Source organism: Pungitius pungitius, chromosome 19 (assembly GCF_949316345.1).
Source record: "Pungitius pungitius chromosome 19, fPunPun2.1, whole genome shotgun sequence".
Classification (NCBI taxonomy): Eukaryota; Metazoa; Chordata; class Actinopteri; order Perciformes; family Gasterosteidae; genus Pungitius; species Pungitius pungitius.
In genome coordinates, this window is record NC_084918.1 from 3244768 (window position 1) to 3265491 (window position 20724).

Genomic DNA, 20724 nt, shown 5'->3' on the forward strand with positions numbered 1-20724 from the left:
GAGCAGCGCTCCAGATGTGCGACGCTGTAGATTCGAATGAGACCCGCAGCTTTGCGAAGACCTTCAGAGACATCAGGGAGGGGGACGGAACCCCCCCCCGAGGGGCGTGTCCACATCGGAAAAGTCTGTCTCTGAAGCTCCTTTAATCTGCTGAGTTGACAGTGGAACAAAAGACTGTAATTGCACTGTTGTTGGCTTGTTGTGACGGAGAGGGGCCTTTTACACGCACATGCCGTCCTTAAAAATAATATGTCTACTATGCTGCTTTGATATTCCATCAGACAATCAAAGTTTTTGGAACAGATCAGACGCCTCGTTCGAATGAAATTCGACCCGTGAATGCTGCGGTGGGAGGTGCCACACTCGGCTCGATGGGCCGCAAACGGAGAGAAATCATTCATCACCGCGGTGCATCTGTTGTGAGTTTATTTTTGTGTTTGGAGTTCTTTCAGACTCTTTAATGACTGCAGATCTGTTACCACAACCTCGCAGTTCCCCAACGTCTAATAGGACTCTTTTTTTTTTTTTTTTTTTTGGGGGGGGGTTGTTTTTTAAAAATGTTTATGAAGTATTTTACTCAATACTTTACAACTCAATGCATGGTGTGCAAGAGTGGATGCGTCCCAGACCTGCTCCGATGTTGACTTAAAAAAGGACAAAGCCGGAGACGGGGGCTGGCTTTAATCACAAGCGGATGTTACTGTAAAAGCCCTGAGACCATGTGGTCGGCTCTGATGCTGCAACCCGCCGCAGTTTGTTTCGCCGGTACTCGACAGCGGATTTATGGGGTGTGAAGGAAGTCGGTAATGATGTCGTTGAGCTTATTGGGTTCTTTTAAGAATGAATCGTTTAGAAATGATCCGAATTCTGAAATTAGATCCATTGGAAAAAGAAGAAAAAAACTTCACATATTGCAAAAAGTTTGGTACCAATTACCAAATTGTTCATCTTGCCGTTCAAATTGAATGAAAACATCAAAGTAAAAAGAACAAAACTGAAATGACACCATTCTTTGATACACAGACTCAATCCTTCAGTGTGAATAAACAAGCAACGAGTACGAGTCTATTTGGATGTGCTGAACCAACCGGTTGCCGTGGTAACCCTTTGATTTGTTACTACTTCGTATCTCGGGGGATTCTCTGTTAACTGCTAGTTCTCGATCATCCTCTCCTCATTAGAGGAGCTGCCGGGGCAGCACGAGGGAACGGGCTGGCAGGTCGGACGCCACAAACACACATCAGTGGGATTCAGGTTGGGCGGCCTGTGAAGACAAAGGCGACCACGCGACCACTTTGGAATTACCTCAGATGTTCTGCGCAGCTGAGCGGTTCCTCCGGCACGAGGAGTACTTTCTCTCCTTGGGGGTGTTCCTGAAGATCCGAAAACCTTCAACCCGACACTGACGGTAATCGCGCTGGACGCGCTGCGTCTCTCCTTCCCGGACTTGGCGAGGCCTCCGCATAGTTCCCGCTAGCGTCTGCTGAAGTTTCCCTGATCACCAGGAATGCAAAATTGAGTTTTTCATGTTCTCCTGCTGACCCTAATCATCGCCGCATCAAGGGCAATCCAAACCTCCACAGCCATGGAAATAAACACCTGTGTGTGTGTGTGTGTGTGTGTGTGTGTGTGTGTGTGTGTGTGTGTGTGTGTGTGTGTGTGTGTGTGTGTGTGTGTGTGTGTGTGTGTGTGTGTGTGTGCAGTATGCCAAGTACATGCAACAGGGAGGGAGGCCCGTCATGCTGATGATGATGAATCATAGGCGTGGTGTGGGAGATGCTCTCTCTCTCTCTCTCTCTCTCTCTCTCTCTCACATCCCCGGTGGTCCCTCAGGTTCCTTTGTTTTTCTTACACATGAACACATCTCACTCAATGCATCCATACCAATGACTGATTGTGCACCACAATAAGTTGAGTTGTGTGTGTGTGTGTGTGCGCGTTGCTTTGACACAGAACAGTGTGTGTTTAAGTAGCACCGCGAAGGTCGGTGAAGCTGATGAGCACCGCTGACTTTGACAAGGTGCCCGTCGCAGAGAACCTTTGGCGTGAATTGTCCGGCATCCATGTTTGTTGATGCGGATGCAAACCCAGCAGGAGAGGTTTGGTGCACTTTTTCTCTCCTCTCGTTTTTGAGGAGGACACGAGGACATTAACAACTGGAGGAGCTGTGGCCTCTATGTGGGGAGGAGGGAAGCCAGACTGCGGTTGGATGGCCGTGTATCATGTCAGGCTCTTTAGTGCAGGAGGCCAAAAGGTCGTGACCCGAGGTGCCGGTTGGTTTGTTTACTCAGAACCATCTGAGAAGCCGGCGGTTGGAAGCTGTTTGGGAAAAGGCCGGTCGCTTTCAAACATGGAGGGGGAGAGGATTTGATGAACTGTCGCTCAGTCGAACGGAGTTAAATCTGTTTGGCACACACACACACACACACACACACACACACACACACACACACACACACACACGTCGTGTAGAGAAGAGAGTCCTTCCGGTGTCTCTGTCGGAGAGCTTTGGTCGGCCCGGAGCTCACCATCTGCTGCTTTGCTCATAAATCAGAGAGGAGAGTAACTTGCTACATTCCTGCTGTGCGCGAGCCGTGTGTTCTGCGCGGGTCACGCGTGGGTTCCAGAGCGGGCCGCACCAGGCCCGGGCCCCGGGGTGCTCCTGGTGCCATTACTCGTTTTGTTAACTGTGCGTCTGTAAAGAGGAAAACGCCCCGTGCCGTCAGGGAGATGAGAGAGAGAAACTAATTCGGTCCCACGGCACCAAATGAATCCCAAATGGGGTCTCAAGAGCAGACGTAAGCGATTCCCCTGAAGGAGAAATGATGTCTCTGTGACAAAGGGTGGATCCTAAAACCCACCACGTGGGCTTTGGACAGCGCACACGTTGACTTCATGTGTCATGAAGACGTTTCATTCATCGCATCACAAAATCAACTCAAAGTTACGTTTTTGCAATCAATGATTTGTCTGCCTGTGCTGCCTTTCAGGTAGATTTTATTTTAGTATTTGCTGTGTGTTAAAACTACAGAGCAAACTTAAAAGGTGCTGAGAAAATCAAGAACATTGATTGTCCTGAGACAAAGAATCGTAACGCTTCTAGTCACCTGGACATATGTAACTGTACGTCTCGGCTTAAATGTTTGCAGTTTCATCTACAGGTTGTAAACATTTTGCTTCAAAGTGTAAAAACCTTTTGTTGAAAAAAAAACAAAACAAGAAACAAAGTTTGTACAAGGGGACGCAAACAGAGACGGACCTCGTCCTGCCGAAGGGACACTTCTCATGTCCCGCTTTGCAGTTCGAGGACCTTCTCATCGCTTTGGGCCACAAATGAAGCTTTGCCAAAAATGCAATCAAAAAACACCACTATGCAAAGAACTGAGCAAACCAAATGTCATATTTGTATTGTTCAACCATCCGGTTCCTGCAGAGCCCGCTGACCGTGTGCAGCCCAGATGTTTCGTCTCCAACGCGGCGTGTCGCTTTTATCACCGCCATCACTTAAGTAAAAGCAACGCGGGGAGTCCCCGCGCGGAGATCATCCCCCTCGTATCCAACTCCTTATTATCTGCGTCCGAGGGGGAGTGATGAGGTGAAACATCTGGGAACGGTTCCCACACTCTGGGGATGCTTTTGTTTCATTTCGCTTGGACATACAAGGATGTTTTAATCAGGGATGAGTTCGAGCCAAATGTAAAAAAAAAAAAAAAAAAACAGCTTGTTGAGACAACAAACAGAAAATCATTTGGATTTGCCAAAAGTTTCGGCCCCATTTGCTTTGCTTAGTTCGGAGTAAAGGTCAGAATTCTCTGACTGGTGGAGCTGCAGTGCCACCTAGAGGCCAATGCAGCTTATAAGTGGCTTCTTGTTTTTATTCCTTCCTTTATGTAACTAGCATGCACTCCCTGATTGGTCCTCCCTTCAAAAGCTTTTCACAAACAGATTGAAGCACAAACAACAGAGATTGTTACAAAAAAAAAAAAAAAAGATTCCAATTATCTTTGTTTCGACAATATTTATTTCTATTTTCCCAATTTTAACATACAGTTCAGGACAAATGAATGTTTGAGAGAAGCAAGCATGGCAGTTTGCACAACATACGACCATACGACTTCAAATCATACGCCAACTGCAGCGGGGGTTTTAATTGTTTGACAAACAATAAATTCCCCTTAAGTGAGAAACCAGGGAATATCTTCATTATTTTCTGCACTTGAGTTAAAGGCTAAAAAAACACACTTGCGTTGGACAAGCTTCTGGACAATCAAGTCTACATCTTATCGATTCCGAGTCAAGGGCCTCCAGGGCGAAACAAAACGGAACAAAAAAATCGACAATCGTCCCCGTCACCGTGACGCCGGGGGACCCGAAAAGAAACCGAACCACACGGGGCGACCCGAAGCGACTTCGGAGGGCAGCGCGAGGGGTCACGGGGTCACTGCTAGAGAAGACCGAAGCGGGAAGAGAGAAAGAGAGAAAAGGTGGCACAGGCGCAGGGAAGAGCGTTCAGAGAGACATGCTGAGGGACAACACACACACACACACACACAGATAGATAGATAGATAGATAGATAGATAGACAGCTAGATATATATAAATATATGTAATACTTTACGTTCAGAGCGGCGACAGTCTTCAAGCAGAAGGAAATAGACGGAGGATAGAGCGAGAGTCAGATCAAGCGCGGGGGGGGGGGGGGGGCGGGCGAGGTTAAGCATGCTTGCGGCACGGAGAAACTTTTACAGGAAGCCCGGAGAGAGAAAACAGAGAATCACGCGTAAAGGCGATAGCGACGGCACGCTAATCTACAGGCTAAAGCTACACGTCGGACACTGAAGCTAATTACAGGAGCTACGCACACTGTGTGTATATATATATATATTTATATGTGTTTACATGTATAGAAATAGATAGATAGGAGATATCGAGCAAGCCGGATAGGCGAGGCGTCGCATGCACGTGCAAAAGGAGGCGAGTCTAGCAGCAGCAGCAGCAGCGGGAGAAGAAACACGTCCGAGGGGGCCGCCGCGCCGAGGCCCCCTGCGTCGCCGCGGCAACGCCGACGTCGTCCGGGTCACGGTGTTGAGGCCGATTCGTTTGGCCAACATCTAAAATGTTGGCCGTTTTCTGTAAGACTTTCGTCTTGTCAAATAAATATGTGAAATAAAAGGAACTCCAAAAGACCCTTGACTCGTGTCACATTCAGACCAAGTTACATTTGAGTACTTTTTTTTTTTTTAAACATCAACTTATGAACAACGATTGGACATCAGACGTTATTAGGTCATGTGTATACTCTAAAGTGCACGACCGCCCCTTTGAGGGGAGGGGGTGGGGGGGGGAGGGGGACTAGACGATACTGGCAAGTTTATACTAAGGCAACACAGTTACAAACACACTAAGGTACACATTGGCACATGCCGTCAAGTATTCACTTGTGCACGAAAAAACACAGGGCTTCAGAGTCAAAAAATGGCTTTTGCATATTCATCTAAAATCCAAACACCGGAGTCTCCGAGCAAAAGACTCGCAGGTGTTTGGAGGTGAAATCTGTCGGTTTCTTTAAAGCCAGTCCCTGAAACACGTTTTCTTTGAAATAGCTAGAAGAGTCATAAACCAAGTCGAGTAACTGACGCACACACACACACACACACACACACGCACGCATGCATGCACGCGCACACACACACACACACAAACAGGGGACAAAAACCGTTAGGACAAACAGGATGAAAATACAGGTCATCTATTTTTGGAGATAGAGAAAATATGAATTACTTTAACCCACAAATAGTCTCTGGCTATACGTCTTATATACACTTATGTATACACAAAGATATGTACTTAGGACATCTTGAAATACTATTTACAACCTATGATCAAAAGTGATTGTGCACTGAGCGACCGTGTTTGTGCTTTTCTAACTCGTTCTAATGAAACTGCTTCTGAACCTCTGCTTTTTTTTAAACCCAGGGTTCCCTTTGCACCAACTAACCTGCCTACACGTCTCTAGTTGAGCTAGTAGCGGACTTGATTATTGATTATCGTTAACTACTGAACGCTTGAATTGGATTTTTTTCTTCTTTTTTTTTGCAGGATATATAGATTGGACCCATACTTGAATATTGCTTGTGAATGAATAAAGCAGAAATCTCTGTTGCGATGCTGAGGGAGGTTCCTCCTCCTCCTGGTTTAGTGCAATAGATGTCAGGTATGCAGGTAGAACTTCCTTTGCTCTGACTAAACGCCTTTATTGTCACAATCCCAGTTTTCTTAAAAGGTCCTGGATATTTCATTAAGTGCTCATCCAAAAAACATCACCGACAACTAGAACTTCACTGAGAGGTTCCTTTAAAGTTCTATTCCTTTAAATATAATTTCCAAAAAGCTGTCAGGAACAATGTTTGGGAGTATTATATTTTCTATGCCCACTGGCCCAGAAAGCTTATGTCATCAGTGGGATAATGGGAAATAAATAGTGACATCTAATGTTGTCAGAACTTGATTCCCTTGTGCACAATTTGCATTTTAAGCAGTAAAGGCGGATTAAACTGCTGTAAAGTAATAATAAAATAATTAGAATGGCTACGTCATTTATTGTAGCAGAACTATTTGAACAAATTGAACATCATTAAGGATTGCAACTTTACTCTTGGATGTGGATTATTCTCATTTTAGATGATCATCGCGTCACGTAAAGCCCACTCAGCACAGCTTAAAGCATGAAGCCTGGTTGGAAACGATGCCCATTTGGATCTGAGCAGCAGACCGACGGGCCTTTACGACCTTAGTCGCACTGGAGAGAAGCGCCTGTGTGCCAAAGGGAGGATAAACGCGCCGCTTCACGCCACCAGGTCGGGAGAACAAGGTCCAACATGGCGGCTTGAAGTACTATGTGCAGATGGAAAGGCAGTTGACTGAGCTGAGGTAAGCCGAAGTGCTTTTTTGTTTCCTTTAGTTTAAAGTGTAAAGTTACAACAGAACACAACCACGTTTGGCACTTAACGACATACTCTGCAAATGAGAAATGATCCAAAAAAAACTAAAATAAAAAAAAACTCTTCCTTGTCGACTTATTGCACAAGCGTTTCATAATCACAAAAAGTACGAGTTACATCACCTACTGGGATCTACTACGCCATACGAAAGGCAGACAGAAGCACTTTTACAGAGCTTTGGACCCGGTGGGTCCACGGCAACGCTACAATACATTAGAGACGTAGATCTTTTTCTTTTTTTTTTTCTTCCTCAAATATACTCTTAAATATGTGACTTTTGGAGGAGAGAGAGAGAGAGAGAGAGAAAATAAATGGTTTACCAGTACATTCACGACAAACAATGCATCCGTCAAGGGGGAAGAAGCAGGGGGGGGGTATGGGGGGGGGGGGGGATTCTTATAGATCCTGGCCCAGTCGCTCGATCTCCTCGATAAGAAAGTCGATGTCCTCGAAGGTCGCCGCCGGATTGGAGATCACCATGCGGAAAAAGTTGACCTTGTCCCCCTGCGGCTGGTAGCTGACCATGGTTGTGCCGTACTCCATCATCCTGGCCTTAATCACCGGGGCCACCTGAAAATGAAAAAAAAAAAATGAATGGTGCAGATTTAAGAATACCATTTTAGAATTCTTTTTTTTTGGGTGCAGGGCTCGTACCAAGTATCTTTACACAGTGGCATTGTTAGTTACTTTATACTTTCAGTATAAACGCTGCAGTGCAGCTCTGTCCTGCAGCTCGCATCACGTAATCCCCCCTTAATCTCTTGCAGGTGTCCCTTTGTAGTTTTTGCACCAAATCAATCAAGCAGCTGCAGATCGATGTCAAATCAGTCTGTGTTTTTTTTTTTTTTTTTTTTTGTGGACAATTTTCCAGTCTTTCCAGTCCAGGTTTGGACGGCTTCCTCTGCATCACGTCACCCCCCCGTCATCGGGGGGGGGGGTTGAGTGCCGGAGCCGAGGAGGCCAAACCTCAGGAAGCTGAAGGAACGTGGACGTGCAGAGACAGACGCTGCGGGGGGGCAACGAGCTCTATTGCTCTATTCAATAAGCAGCCCCCCCCCTTGTTAGCTCACCTAATAGCCCCACTGGGATACCCCTCCCCCCCTGTGAGTGTCACTGTCACGCTGTACTAACTACACCTAATGCATGGCCAAGCGTTCCGTTAATCCCGAGGACAAGCGGCGGCCATGTTGTCCCTAATTGGGGTGCGGTGGTCAAGCCGGAGGGGAGCGAGAGGCTCGTGGCGGCGAAACAAAAGGTGTTTTCTGGTAGATATCGTGAGTCGGGCTTCTTATCTCCCCTCCCACCTTGCTCAAGTGTTTCTTCCTCTCCTCTTTGTCCTCCATGTAGCGGATCCCGGGGGGGAGGTACCAGAAGCAGACGTTGGTGTGCTGAGGCTGTGGGGACACACAAGGGGGGGTGACAGGAATTAACCGCCACGGAGAAGCGAAACATGCACACTTGGGTCCGAGGGGATGCGTCAACGCGACGGGCGTTTTAAAGCCACTTTGTCTGGCTCTTTGGCGCCTCCCAGTGGAAGCATCAAAATCAGCAGCACGTCGGATTCCTTTGAGAATCCCATCCAAATAATGATGTGCAGAATATTAGCTGTTATACAGCTGCCTTGTATTCAGTATTTGTGTAAACACTCACCAGCACAGACCGGCTAACGGACTAATTTATCTTCACTGTCACATTCAGCAGCTAAAGCTAAATTCCATTTTGAGAATAACACGTCAGCTTCAATGCTAAAGGATTCTCATAAAACCAGGAGATGCTAGATGTGATCTTAAAGCAAATTACAGGTGCAGTACACCAATCCCCTTTTCTGGAACCCCCTACAAAGACCACAAACTAAGGAAATCCATGACAGCCCCCCCCCCCCCTCCTCGGCCTCCCGAGGTGCAGCCCCTTCATTACCTACAGCTGACCGGCCATGCACGCCACCCTCGTTTATACGAGCCGCTGCGGTCCAGTCCATCCGGCGGCAGATCGTTGCGACGGCGAGAGCTGCAGACCAGTGAACACCTGCCCCCCCCCCCCCTCCCCCCCTCCCTACCCCCATCGCCCTTTGGGTCATGATGCTGCGGCCCTTTTGTGGCTCAGAAACAATTAGCCTCGAAATACAACAAAACACACTAAGGAGCTCGCACTTCTCCTGCAAAAAAAAGAGTTTTTTTTAGCTTAATAACCCCCTTCGTAGGGCTGCGATGTTTGCGGGGAGGGGGGGCGATGGATATTTCAGACGCCGCCATTCATATGCATATGAGCAATTACCGGCCGCTGCGCTATTCATTCGACATAATAGCCAGGCATTACACTGGGAGCCAGAGGTAAAAAGTGGCATTCATCAAACACAAAGCAGGAGTCCGCCGCGTGTCCATCAGCTCCCCCCCCCCCTGCCCCCCCCCCCCCAGCATCCGTGAGGACACAGAGCTCTTCTCAGGTTATGGGGAATGTATGATGACACGTTGTCAGGACATACCTTCCCATCGAAGACCATCTCGTATCCTTCTCTGTCTTTGATCTTGTTGTAGAGGTACTCTGACAGCTCCAGACACTTGTCTATTTGGGCCTCGAACCCGATGGTGCCCTGTCGAGGAGAAAACATGTGAATCTGTGCCCGAATGTGTTTACTTGCCAGGGCCCAAGTCGAAAACCCTCTGTGTGTAAAGGCCATTCGAGCATTTACCTCAGGAAGAGCAGAATTCATTAGAGAAACATCTTGCGGGTCAAACTTAGCTTGAAAAGAAGCCTATATGAGGATTTCGTTCAGGGTTTGACTCCAATAAAGTCTTTTGCTATGTGGAGGCATGCAGCAAACTACCTTCGCCCTCCACATGAGCCACAGCTTGAAGATGTCCACGTGGCGCCCGCACTGCAGCGCCTTGTCCCCGGTGTCGTAGGAGAGGTCGTAGTGCTTGTCCTGCTGGAACAGGTAGCAGGCGTGCATCTGGTTGCAGTTCTGCATCAGACCCTAAAAAGAGAATCCAGAACGTTAGCAACAAGAAAAACAGATCCTCCCGTGCACAGTGTGTGTGTGTGTGTGTGTGTGTGTGTGTGTGTGTGTGTGTGTGTGTGTGTGTGTGTGTGTGTGTGAGGGGCCTACCTCCTCTCTGACCAGCAGGGCCGAACACTGCAGAGGGACGGACATCATCTTGTGTGGGTTCCACGTCACTGAATTGGCCCTGCAGTCAGTTAACATGGAGCAACCCCCCCTTTACGTTACTAAAAAGGCTCTTTAGCTTCTTATCAGAGTGGTTTATGCCCCGCCCCCTTTGGAAAAAAAATGCTGGACAAGTAATTGAACTTGCCTGTCAACTCCATCCAGCTTCCACCTGTGTCTCCGGGACATGAGGAGACTTCCCCCCCACGCACCCTGTCGGCACACAACGACAATCATCATCACGTGACGCTGTCCCTTTGAGGGACACTCGGTTCTTGTAAGCTTTCAAAAAGCTCCTTAATGTCAGAAGAACTAATGTTTTTTATAGCATGTCTGTATTTTCCGGCCTAATAACGTTGAGTTGAGAACCCGATCTCTAATTTTCTGCTTCCACCCCCCCCCGTGTTGGACGGGAAATGGGCGGCTCCTATCGGGGTCAACTGGCAGCAGGACAACAGAGTCTCACTCACGTCCACGTGCATCCAGACGCTGTACTTTTTGCAGATGTCGGATATGGCGATGAGAGGGTCGAAAGCTCCGTACACGGTGGTTCCGGCCGTGGCGCTCACAAAGAAGGGAACGAAGCCCTGCAGAGAGGGGAGGGAGGGGGGGTGGGGGGGGGGGGGGGGGGGGGTCAGGAAGTGATCGCACATGGCGGCCGGCGGCGTAGTCGTAACGAGGAGTGTGTGTGTGTGTGTCACGCTACCTTCTGTTTGGCCTCCAGTATTCTCCTCTCAAGGTCGGCGGGGATCATTTTACCGCTGCGAAAAGAAAAAAGAAAACGTACGTTCTGCTACAGCAATATTTATATTTGAGTTTTTTTTTTTTTTACATATTTGTGAAATATAATACAGTTTTAGCTTTAGAAGTTTAAAGGGGGACCTACTCAAAAATATGTGACACCTGACCCAGAAAAGAGCTTAGCAGCCGTTACCTCTGATCCGCCTTGATGCAGATGACGCTCTCCGTCCCGATGCCGAGGGCCGCCGCTCCCTTTTTGATGGAGAAATGGCTCTGAAAGACGACGAAGCGAGGAAACTGTAACTGGGGATCGCGTTGAAGCGTCTTTTCAACGGCTTTTACAGATGCACAAAAGTTGCAAAGTGTGCAAATGTTTGCCCTTGTCGTCATTTGATCCACTGACACACATTAAAGAGACACAATATTGCCTACATGTTCGGATGTGAAGGCCACCAGCCTGGGAACGGATGACATTCCTTTCTCCTTGACTTCGGGGAACATCTTGAAGCGGGCCAGCAGCATGGCGTACATGTTGGAGATCGCCCCCCCTGCAGGACAGACGGGGGGCCTCGTGACTCACGGCCGTGTGGAACGGTTTAGTTAAGGTCGACACTACCCCCCCCCGCCCCCCCCCCCAAAAAAAAAACATAGTTCACGCTCCCCAGTGACAGCTCGTCACGTGTCAAACGGAATTAGAGATGGGAGGGCGACGAGGTGGGGGCTTAAGTTGCAAAAAAATGTTCTGCATTAAATGTTATGCTAATTAGCTTTGAAACGTTTCCCATTTACATCATCTAAATGCAAATTGACACATGACAGAACACACACACGCGCACACACACACTCGAGCAGACAGTTCCATTCTTCCATGAAAGGGGGGGGGGGGGTGGAGTACATACCGGGAGAAAAAATGCCATCTCCTCGCCCCTCCGGCCAGCCCACGATCTCCCTCATCTTCTTCAGAGTGACGTACTCCAGCAGCACGAACACAGGAGCCACCTCATAGGTGAACCTGCGTCACACGAGGGGCGTCACGTGGTGCAGGTGGGTTACACTAAGTGGGCCATGACTCATCCTCGAAAAAATAAAAAAAATAAACGGTTTGTGTGTTTTGGGATGTTTTGGAACGCGGGCTCTTTGTTGTGCACAGATCTCACATTTTCACCACCTTTACTGCACTAAAGAGAGACATTTCCCTCCGAAAATGTATTTCTACTAATACATGTATTAGCTGCAGTCATTTTTACACTCCTCCCACCCCCTCACCCCTCCTCCCTTTGTGCCAGAGGCAGGCCTTTTTTGGGGGGGGGGTATTGGCACACACTTACGAGGCGGACTGGCAGAGTTTATCAGCACAAAAACACACACACAAACCAAAATGTGCTGCAGATTAGTCTAAATTTAATTTCAGGGCTAATTTTCTCCCCTTGAATCCCCATGGAGATCCGAGGTGAGGGGGAGGAATAAAAGGCAGGGGCAGGGAGGTGGGGGGGGAGGATCTGCCTTTCATTTCACCCTTTTCATTTGCAATGATTGAGTGAATAAAAAGAAGCAGGCGCCGCTATCAGGCCGCGCAGGCGGCGCGCGGATGGACCGGAAATGGATTTCCAATGTCATTTTTTTTTTTTTTTTTTATCGTTATCGCCATTTGGAATCACGGGTGACTCACATGTTGGTGTTGGCGGTGGACGTCAGCCAGTCGGCCGCCAGTCCGACCATGTCCAACCCCGTGGAGAGCTGGTTGAAGTACCTGGGATGGGCTGGAGGGGGGGGGGGGGGGGGGAGAAGAAGCAGCAGAAAGGAGAAATTCAGAGAGGGGGGGGAGGATGGGGGGGGGGCGCAGGGGGGTTGAGATGCGCCTCCCATGTTTTTATGCCCAGTTTGTGCAAAAGAAACAGAAGCTGTCATCTCCTAAACGCTTTAATTGCAGCTTACAAATGCAGCTGCAGCGACGCCTCAGATCGTCGCGAGTGATAATGAGCACGTTGCGTGTTGCATCTGCAGCGTGGGAGTTCAGCGGAGGGTCTAAATGGAGGGTTTTTCCCAGCTGGGATCCGCAAAACAGAATCGAGCCCACACAGAGGAGCTTTAAAACTGAGTAGATTAAATGTGGATGTTTTTTTGTTTGTTTTTTTAAAAACAAACATCCTAAATAAGAGGATGTAAAAGTCTGATTCACGATGAGGGTTGACTCTTGAATGTCAATTAAATTCACATTATAAACAAGCAATGCAACACTTTAGCCTTATCTTAAGCCAAGTTGTATAAGCAGTTCATAAATATTTACTATAATAAACAGTTAATATATAATGGATGCGGAAATGACAATATATAAACGCCAGTTAATACTATTAAATGGATTGCTGACAAATACTGTTCATTACAAATATATTTTAGTTGTAAATTTAAATTTTTTTTAAAAAACATTTAAAGCCGGATCAAAGCTGTTTTTTGCCAAAAATAAATATAAATGTATAAATGTGTTCGTCTGTTGAGGGATGAAATGTGTCTTGTGCTGTAAATGTTCTCCAGTGTGTCAGCGAGGAGAGAATAATGGACTTGGCCCATGAAGAGCGGTTATTAGCCTATTATCTCCCACTAGGTGAAGCACATTTACTGCGTCACTGCATTTATCGGTCTGGTGGTCAGGCGGAGGAGGAGGAGGAGGAGGAGGAGGAGGAGGAAGAGGAGGAGGAGGAGGAGGAGGACAACTTCCAGGCGGATTTTTTTTTAATAGGCATCATCTATTTATTTTAAACACAAGATCTATTGAGTGCGTTTGTTCGAGGCTATCCTTCAACGACGATGCTTGTCACATTTTTTTTTGGTAGATTTAATTTTCCATCACAAGCAATCTCTGTTTTCAGGACTTATCTTTACATATTTTCTCATATTTATGTTTATAAGATTTTAAATGTTGACAAGCTGCAGGCCTGACTTTAGGCCTTCATAAATGCAAAACAATAAAAATAAAGCTTTAAAGCATTTCCCAACGTGGTAAAATAAAACCGCTCAGCATGTTTGGAAAATCAAAAATCCCCAAAAATATAGCAGTCTATTTATGGCGCACGTGTCGCAACCCCACCTGTCTTGATGGCGTATTTGAGGGTGGCGCGGCAGCTGATCAAGATGTCATCCAGCGAGGCCGGCTCGCCCTGCAGCTCCCAGTTGTTCATCTGGAGCAACTCGTTCGGGTAATGGAAATCAATTACTTTGGTTTCCCGGTCGAAAGACTCCACGATGTAGGCCATCAAAATATCCACGACTTCCTGCAGGAAGGTCATCGTTTTGACGTCGCCGTCCAGGGCGGGCAGCAGGTCTAAAAGCAGCAGCACGGGAGACATTTTAGGATTTATACCTCTGGAGAGAAGACTCGTAAAACGACTGTTTGCACGCAACATTAAGTCCACCGAGTGTGGGCCTTTTTTTTTTTTTGCTGGTAAAATGATGCTGCAGCCATTCAAACGAGACAAAAGAGGACCACATTTCGTTACATTTTTATAAGCCTATAAATTGAAGGATTTTTGGTGTTAAAACACCTCAAAACAAGAGATTGCGCTGAAGGTCACCTCTCCGAAAAACTGCAGAACAATGCTGCCCAATATTGTCTGTATTAAATATATATATATATATATATATATATATATGGATGGATGGATAATTAATGTTCAGAACAAAGAATATAGCGGATCCAATTAACATTGACATTCGAATGAGATCGATTGATATAACGTCGATTTGCAAGGTTTTCCCCTCATTTATTGACCGATGTTTTTCTATCATAAAAAAAAAATACAATAACTGACTTGTACCTTTTTACACTGAAGCAATCGCGATAACCCCAAACGAAGAGACTCGGCGGGACAGATGTGACAGATGTTTGACAGCCTCGTACCTGTTGAGTAGAGGTCGCAGAAGCCCGCGGCCGCTTTGGCGCAGTTGCAGGGTTTGTTGCAGCCGCAGGGAACCGACGCCTCGCTCTCCGGCGGCAGCTTGGCGGCCAGCTCGGCGGGTTTCTCCCCCTCCCCGACGTTTAGGAGCGCTTTGGACACCCCCCCCCCAAAAAAAAAATGTATATAAATGAAATAAGAAATAATTGACATATTTGCAATACCCCCCCCCTCCCCCTAAAAAACTCCCCCCAGCCGACGTACCACATAATTTGGATCCAATTCCTCCGGATAATTTCTGGGCCGCCGCTTGGCACCAAGCCCTGGCTGGAAGAGAGATGAAGGCGTGAATCAGATACGGACGAACGGATGATGGAAGATGGAAACGCAAAAGAAACCTCCCAAACAACAACAAACAAACAAAACCAGCTGTGAGATCACAGCAGCCCAGACGCGTCGAGACAAAGCACAAAAGAAGCGCCCGGGTTGTCCGTCGCGGGGTGGTTTGGACACACACACACAAAAAAAACCCACACAAAAAGCCACTCACGCGTGCTGGGGCTCTGGCTCCCGGCGTTGGCCCCCGCGTTATCCGCGCCGAGGGACCAGAAGCCCGGTGATGCCATTGTTGCCGGTAGTTATCGGAGCTGCTGGAGACACGGACACCGACCGAGCCCATCCACAGGCGGCGACCCGCAGCTGTTCGAAGCGGATGCGGCGCTGAAGCTCACCAAACCTCTGCGACCGGCGCAAAAAAACAGCCGCGCATCCGACAAGACAGACGCGCGAGGGACGCGTCGGGTGGGAGGAAAACAACAACAACAACCACAACAACAAAAGAAGTCCTTGGTGTGTTCTTTTATTTTTCTTTTAAAGGAGTCCACAGGTGCAGGTGGGTGGGTGAAAGAAGCGTCCTCCCAGGTGGGAAATTCACTTCGTTTTTATAAATTACAGCGCGAAGACTTCAGGCGCAAAAAAAAAAAAACGAAAAATCTGCGGTGAAATGTCGTCTTTCTTTTGGGGTGGGGGTGGGGGGGGGGGGAGGGTATGAAAATTGGTAATAAAAATAAAATCTAAACGAACTGCAGCCCCCACCCAACCCCCCCAAAAAGTAGTGTCAAATAAAGCGCCTTCCCGCTGCAGCTGCTGGTGCGTGCGAGTCCAAATTCCATCCAAATGTCGCGTCACCGATGAAGCCGCGCCGCGATTCTTTTCAAGTCGTGACGAACTGCGCCGCGTCGCGCGTCGTGACTCCATCCACCCCCCAACATGTTGTCCCACGTGCTAAACCCACCCTCCGTGCAGACCGTGAATGCCAACTAGTTCATCTGCAGTTGGAGACCTATTTTTCTTTGGGGAGGGGGGGGGGGGGGGGGCTCCGGCGGAGGGAGGGAAGACTTCTTCTGACACTATAAAAGTGCGCGCGGGTCCGTCCTCTCTCCTTTAGATGGCATTACACGTGACTTGTTCACGCACTGCGGTTTGCTTGTTTCATAAAGAACACCTCCATGAGATGTGATCATTTTTCGCACATGCAGACATTACTGTTACCATGTAAAGCGAGATTGACATTCACTGTTTTGTCCCCCAGCAATGCGGTGTTCACTGGTTTGTACAACCAGTGAACAAAAAAGCAGATCAGTTAAAATAGCATCATCGCGTAATTCCACAAATGATCAACTTCAAATTACAAGCCAGCAGTTTTCTTCTCTCCTAAAACGGGGCTGAGGGGCAAACGGAGCCTGCAGGCCACATCGGGTATGATTTATGAACACAATCCCCAACAACCACTTAGGGACACAAAGGGCCCATTAACACAAACTCAACCCTTTGGCAAAGCCTTGTTCGATAACATTATTCTTCAAAAAAGCCATAAACTGATATATTTTATACTCCTGTTTTTCCTGATGTTCATTTTTTGAAAACAGCAATATTAGTCCCTTTGTGATGAACCGATCCAACAACATGAATTACCCCAGCAGGCCAGTTGCCGTCCCTCCTGCTGTGGGGGTTTGATCTGGATGTTTTGGGGCTGTTAGGAGGTTTTTATGCCAGTGCGTGCAGTCAGCGTGTTGTTGGGGATACACAGACTCCCTGCAGGGATTTCTCCTTTAATGAAATGTCACACAAAAAGGTCAGTGGTTTAATCTCAAGGAGAGCCAATATGGAAAACACTACATCAAGCATTAATACAGCTCGTTTGAGCTGCTTCTCATATCTTGTACCTTCTTTTTTTAACCAACAAATATCTGCAAAACCCCCGACGTGAGTTGAGGACACTCGCACAACCCAAAAGAACTTGTGGTGCGTAAAAATAAGATTAATTCATCAGAGGATTTAATTAGGGCCGGGACTCGATTAAAAATATTAATCTAATTAATTAGAGGCTTTGTAATGAATTAATCGAAATTAATCGCATTTTAATTGCATAAATATTTGACCTGAGAACAGTGAGAAGTAATTTTTTTCACATGGATTTTTATTTTTGTTCAACCAATTCCAGCAAGTGTAGCAATAGCATATTTAGAAATATGGTACTTTCAGAAATTCAGGTAGCCTATAGGTAAGTAGACCTTCTGTAAACTGTTTTTTTAAGTAGATCAATACTAAGTACATTCAGAACATTGGTTATAGTTTAGTACACAATCCCAAGGTCTAATATGAGAAACAGACACAATGAGGCATGTGCTTGTATAGCACAAGGGAACAGCTGAAGGGCTGCAGGCTCCAACCTGCTGTCTGATGTTGTGGGTTCATGCTCCTTCATGCAGACATCACTTCTGCTTTGAAAGAGTTTTGAGGTTTGAGTAGCAGTCTCAAGGTTAAATACGAGAAACAAAAATTTAATTTCTGTATGGTGAGGTAGTGCAGCACAAGAGCTGAGGAGCTATTGTCCTTACCCTGTAGGTTGTGGGTTCAAGCCCAGTCTTGGGTTTGAGCCTTTGGCTTTACTTCAGGTTTGAGTAGCAATCTCAACGTTTAATACAACAAGCAAAGGGTTGGTTAGTGTGTGGTGAATTAGCACAGCGGAAGAGCTGCTGCCACAAGCCTGCACTGCATTTGAAGGTTGTGGGTTCAAGCCCAGATGTGGAAATAGCATTGAAAAAGAGTTTTGAGGTTTAACTCACATGCTCAAGGTTAAATAGGAGAATCAAAGTTGCTAAAATGTGACCAGGACTGGTAGTGTAGGGTTGAGTGCAGGGTGCCAAAAGCCTCTGTGCCAGTGGGTTCAAATCCCACCCGCCAAGTCTTGAGCGCACTACCGTGGAGGTAGTTGTGGGGGCATTGTCCCCACTGGTTGTTTCAGAGAAGTGAACCCTGGGGGTTATGCAGAAACACAAGGCGCGTTCACTTGAGTTATGATGGCATTGTCATGAAAGATGAAGAATCTTTTGAATGATGATGAATTGACTAAATTTGATGTTAATTGCTAATTAAGCTTTTATCACTTATTAGCCATGCTACGTAGCCTATACGGTTCCACCTTTTTGACGGGAGAGAAGGCCGGATGAGTCAGTAAAGATGAGCAGATGTGTCTCATTCAGTGGTCACACGGACATGAAACTTATTACAGCCTCTGAGGGCCTTTTTCAAGACAATCACATGTTTGTCTACTTCAGGGCATCCTGTGGACAACCTTAAACTGACAGTCTGGCACAGGGTGTAGATTTGTTTACCCTTTTTAGTGCATCCACCCTCCAATTCTCTGTTACATTCAAATTCAACTCACTTGTGCCTTTACCAATGCAGGAAGGATGAATAGCATGGTTGATCCTCCAAGATGCACCAATCCGTCTCTGGGGCAATATCCCATTATGATTTTTTATAAATGTCAGTTACCCAAAACTAAAAAAGGATTTAGGAAGAGCCACCATGTCCCTTGAGTGTTGAACCCAGATAAGGTTTAAAGTACAGAAATTTGGGGCATTTGGCATTAGTGACAGGGACGTGTAGGTTGCTCCATCTAAGATCATTCCAGTCATGTCATGGGAAAAAAATATTGTGAAAAAAGTCAAAATATGTAGGGTCAAAAAAGAAAAGATTTTTTTTAAATATAGGTAAAAAATTATTCTAAAAAAATATATGTACGGTCAATATATATATAATATATATATTATTAGGGCCGAGTTTATTATAACAAGATTTCCCATTTACGGGGCCACCCGACACGGTCTCGTCAGCTTCTTCGTTCATGTTCACTGTGGTTTGTTGTTGTCTGAAGTCATGAACGCTAGTTGGTGCTCCAGTATATCGGTCCTCTGAAACTCATCCAGTGAGAAACGTTCCGCGGTGCAAAAAATAAGTGTAAAATGCGTAAAAATGTTTAATGTGTTATTTTTTGTGTAATTAATCAATCTTAACTCACGTTGTAATTAATTAATCGTAATTAACGCGCTAAAGTCCCGGCCCTAGATTTAATATATTTTACGTTGAACAAAGCACAGATCACAGCAATTTGACAACAGTGATGCAGCTTTTGAAAGACACACATTCAACGAAATGGCTTGAAATGCAAAGTATTCAAGTTTAGCAGCATGGATTCTGTATTTACATGTTATGCAATTCTATTTGGTGTTAAAGTGGAAAACTCTATATTTGACCAAAGAAAACGTGTGCAGCAGAACGAGCTAGTAGCAATGTCTAGTTTACACATAAATAAAACCTCCATTTACAGTTTTAAGGGGAAAGCCTTTCATTATTTACATTTACTTTCGCCGCATTTGCATTAAGATCAATACGACTTACAATCAATGCATTCAGTGCTTTTCACACACGGAACATATCAGTTGTTTTGAGGAGCTTTGATGGATAAAATCCTCAGGCGTCTTCTAACACCATTCAGATTATGTGCTGATCGGTTAAAACGTCCAGTTGTGAGGTCAGTATTGTTTGATGAGCCTTCGTCTCTGGGAGGTCTTCCTCAGCAGATGTCTGAAGTCAAACGGGTTGTCCTCAGTCCGACTGTCCGTGGAGGGCATTCTGGGAAGTAAGAATCTGTCAACGCAAGAGACAAGAGTCAACACAAAAGACAGATGGAAGTAGCAAGAAAAGAACAAAAGCAACAACAAAAGAGATGGTTTGAAAGATGAGAATCAAAAGATGAACACATTAAACATGTTCCAGCAATCGTCACTTTGACCGACTGGACTGTAAAGACAGAGACTAACCGTGAAGCACAAAGAGAGAGAGACTAACCGTGAAGTGTAAAAAGAGACTAACTGTGACGCGTAACCTGGGGACGTACCTGTCGTTGCAGGCGGTCCTGGGGGGCTGCGGCTCCGTGACGGCCCTCTCTCGGGTCGGTCTGCCGGCGGCGGGCGGGGGGAGGGTCTCAGGGGACATCCCGCCGTCCACGGAGCCCCTCCTCCCGAGAGACAGCCTCCTCTCGGGCGTTCCGTACGGCGACGCGTCCTCCGGGAAGAGGCAGGGCTCGGACCTGCTGCTGGACAGCGTCCGGTAGTAGTGGTCATCCACGTCCAGCAGCTTCCCCGGACTGCAGCACGCACAGAAGGGACGCGAGGACGTCAGGGGGGACAGACTTTGGGGTCAAATATGTCTCTAAATAATCCAATGGCCAACCCTGCTGCGGACAATGTCCTCACAGAACAGTGAGGAGGACGTTTTTTTTCTACATCTTTCTTCTCCTTACAGGCAAGCAGTATTTTCAAAATAAAAGGTCTGAGTACTACTCAGTTGGGTTTCAGAAATAAAACGTCATTTTGTTTTTGGAAAAGATTGTGGATTGGGTTCAAAAAACGATGGTGGTATTTATTCCTATGACATGAAGCTGCACTTTGTAGTTTTGTATCTGTTGCTTGAGACGTCTGTTTGCGTCTCTTTAAAATGACAGACTCATTGCGGTGAATTCGCAGAAGCATTTCCTCCAGAGGAAGAAGCTCCGAGGCCTTAAATAGACTCCTCCTGTCGG

At 46.7% G+C, this 20724-nt stretch overlaps 2 protein-coding genes across 2 annotated transcripts in view; both read right to left on the reverse strand.

Moving 5' to 3' along the window:
- Positions 1-7362: 7362 nt before the first annotated feature.
- gad2 (glutamate decarboxylase 2) lies at positions 7363-16154 on the reverse strand. Its single transcript, XM_037455838.2, has 16 exons — positions 15346-16154; positions 15060-15122; positions 14801-14947; positions 13991-14224; positions 12575-12665; positions 11805-11917; positions 11338-11453; positions 11099-11178; positions 10871-10925; positions 10635-10751; positions 10313-10377; positions 10108-10186; positions 9826-9975; positions 9484-9591; positions 8306-8395; positions 7363-7571 (listed from the first exon to the last, which is right to left on the reverse strand). Exons 1-16 carry the CDS (start codon positions 15419-15421, stop codon positions 7398-7400), a joined length of 1758 nt encoding a protein of 585 aa, XP_037311735.2. The 5' UTR covers positions 15422-16154; the 3' UTR covers positions 7363-7397.
- A 1896-nt stretch (positions 16155-18050) lies between these two features.
- myo3a (myosin IIIA) overlaps positions 18051-20724 on the reverse strand; it is a 35681-nt gene continuing 33007 nt past the window's right edge. Inside the window, exons 37-38 of the mRNA XM_062559267.1 lie at positions 20041-20289; positions 18051-19790 (exon numbers count right to left, since the gene is read on the reverse strand). Coding sequence (XP_062415251.1) covers positions 19676-19790; positions 20041-20289 — 364 coding nt within the window. The 3' untranslated portion in view covers positions 18051-19675. The remainder of the gene's footprint in view (positions 19791-20040; positions 20290-20724) is intronic.